The sequence below is a fragment of the Andrena cerasifolii genome, chromosome 4, assembly GCF_050908995.1.
Source record: "Andrena cerasifolii isolate SP2316 chromosome 4, iyAndCera1_principal, whole genome shotgun sequence".
Taxonomy (NCBI): Eukaryota; Metazoa; Arthropoda; class Insecta; order Hymenoptera; family Andrenidae; genus Andrena; species Andrena cerasifolii.
The window spans coordinates 14941572-14944420 of NC_135121.1; the positions used below are offsets into that span (position 1 = coordinate 14941572).

Genomic DNA, 2849 nt, shown 5'->3' on the forward strand with positions numbered 1-2849 from the left:
GCACACACATGTGCGATACACGTCTTAAAGACTTGTAGCAGTGACGCGAGGTCATGGTATAAAAGCGTAGTACACACGAAGGCGACGAATCAGTTAAGGTCGAACTCTTGGTACCATCGCTTCAAAGACGTAGCTCCGTGTCTTTTAAACAGTCACTCTTGGTGAGTAGAAATCACGCGCAGTTCCCCCCTTCCCTCTTCTCGACACAAAGGAACTGCTTCAATTCCCTTCTAAAATCGAAAGGCAATTTACCGAAGTGATGTGAAGTATAACACTCCAGTCGTTTCGTCGAGCATTCCGATTCTTATTGTTAGTCCAGTGCGCATGTATGTGAATAAAATTTGTGCCCGACGATAAATAAGGAGATGCACGAGTGAACAATACGGGTGACTCATACGTCCAGTGAACTTTGAACGCCCGCTCTCGTACGCTGCTGTCAGCTCATTGTGCTCGAAACTTCATTTAACATACTTCAAATTTAACTAATCATTACGCTCCCGCCCGTATGCCACGTTCTCGCGTCAGAGCGCAGTTGAATCACTACCTCGGTACATATTATTAAAGAATAAAAAAAAATGAACCGCGCCTACATGACGTGGTACATCGTCTTTACCTAGTTTCGAAAATACGAGACATTCGTACTGCACTTCTTGGGCTATTTTATTCCAAGGAAGCACAAGAACGCATCATTAATCGGAGCACAATACACGCCCAAGTGGATCTAATTGACGTATAAGTCGTTGTTGGCCTTGGTATAATTCGCTCGCGAGTGAACCAGTGACACAACGTGTTTATTCATCGCCACATATTCGCAACGCTAAAAAATCCTGCCCGCGCTAACTGCGCGACAACCACTCCGCGAAGTAGATTGATGCCGTACATGTACGGCCGTGACCGTACACTTTAGTCACTCTGTCGGCTATTCAAGAACGAGTCAGGTCAGTAGTTAATGACTCATTCACGGGCACCTGTGTGCACGCTGCGCCCATGCAAGGCCCCCCGCGTCCGTGTGCAGATCTGCGGCCGCGTGTGCTCGTCTGGTTGCGTAATGAGCTGGAATTTCATGAATCCACGGGTGACCTTTGTAGACTCGCGGCTTCCATGGAGTCCAGATGAGATATAATTGCATCAAGAAGTGTCTCCCCTCTGCGCCGCGTTTTACGACTCTTTGCCAGATGCCCTCGTGAAATTTTATGGAGAGCAAATTTGTCATTGAAGCTCGCGCAGAGGTTCGCGCGATGACTTGCTCGGCGACAGGCGGCAGGATTTTCAACCGCCCGAGAACAGTCGACGCGGTGTGGAAATAAATACGACATTGACGGTTTATTCTTTCAGTGCCCGCTATCAATCCACCAAAATGTCGAAGCTGATGGTCTTTGTCTTCGCCTGCTTGCTGATCGCCACTGTTACCTCGGCTGCTTCTACCTCCTGCGGCCGACACGGTGACCCGGTAAGCGAGATTGCTCTTATTCTCAACATTAAAACACCGTGGCGATAAATCGAACGGTAGGGAGCGAATGATGCGATTGCCTGAATTGGAATTTTAAAGCAACCGTAATAACATTCTGGCGGCGGCACGGCGTCGTTTGCGCGGCTGATAAATCACTAATGCGGCTCTGCTTCTTCGTTTCAGTGTGTCAGCGACAGCCAATGCTGCGCGGGCATAAAGTGTCACAGGTTCGCGAACAGGTGTCAAGTACAGATTACCTCGGAGGAGCTGATGGCGCAGCGCGAGAAGATCTTAGGCAGGAAGGGGAAGGACTATTAATTTCGGCCCTCTTCCCACGCACAATCAATGGTCGCCCCGATCACGAGGTTCTCGAGCAACACGCGCCCACGACGGAATTCTAATCGCGACTAGGAAAAGAAACGCGCGACCATGGATCGTGGAGCTGGACATGTACGCGGGAACACGGGCCGAACCCTCTTTCATGGATGTATGCATGCGTTGTAAGTGAAAAATAAAGGAAAACAACAGCGATCGGTGTCCTCGAAGTGTTTCATCCAGAGCGATGGCCCCGTTCGTTCCTTTCCGACGCGAAATAGCTGGTCGGCGTGCACGCGGCACAGCGCGCCCGGTATTTCCACTGGTCGAAGAGGTCACGATTATTATTATCAGCTCGCGCGAGATTATTGCGTTTCGTTTCTGGAGCGCCATCGCCGCGCGCGATAGGATCGCCCGGCTGGTCAGCTGCAGCGATGCTGGCGTGGTGATGAAACGAAGTCCACTGGAAATGGATGGGGGGCCGCGTTGCTGCTTAGGGGATAACCATTTGGGGGAAAAAAGATCATAGGCGATCGACCATGTAATTGCGCGGTGCTCGGTGGAAAATTAAGCGGCGTTCGATTGCGTTTACGTGCCGTGTCGCATGGTCGCGTGTCGCGTTTCGAATTCTCTATCTCCTTTAAACTCGCTATCTTGGACAAGCGTTGCCGGTGTTCCGCTGAAACGCGAGGCCTTGCCGCGATAAAAACTGTCCACCTTCGTCACGGATGGCGGCGGCGAGGATTCAGCGGGCTGTTAAATAAAACTGGCGTGCGAAGGACAGGTGGACGAGCGGAGAAAGGGACCCGCGCTTTTAATCGTCTCGACTTATCTCTCGATAAACTCGTGACTGGATCGGCCATATGCGCGGTTCGATTGGAACTGCTCGTCTGCCATGTATTTCTTTCCATTTCGAGATTTCCCTGCTAGATAGGTTAATGGTATCCTAAGTGCCTCTGGTTTCTCCCCGCTGCCCGGGGGAACTCGTGCATTCGAGATGCCGATGCTAATATACAGCGGAAATCTACGGTTTCCTGAATACTTTTCAGTCGCAGCACAGTATTTTCAATCTTCCAGCTTTCGT

At 50.6% G+C, this 2849-nt stretch overlaps 1 protein-coding gene across 1 annotated transcript; it reads left to right on the forward strand.

Moving 5' to 3' along the window:
• LOC143367620 (omega-conotoxin-like protein 1) lies at positions 1-1981 on the forward strand. Its single transcript, XM_076809611.1, has 3 exons — positions 1-161; positions 1336-1450; positions 1634-1981. The coding sequence occupies exons 2-3, from the start codon at positions 1358-1360 to the stop codon at positions 1766-1768; spliced, it is 228 nt and encodes a 75-aa protein (XP_076665726.1). The 5' UTR covers positions 1-161; positions 1336-1357; the 3' UTR covers positions 1769-1981.
• Positions 1982-2849: the final 868 nt, after the last annotated feature.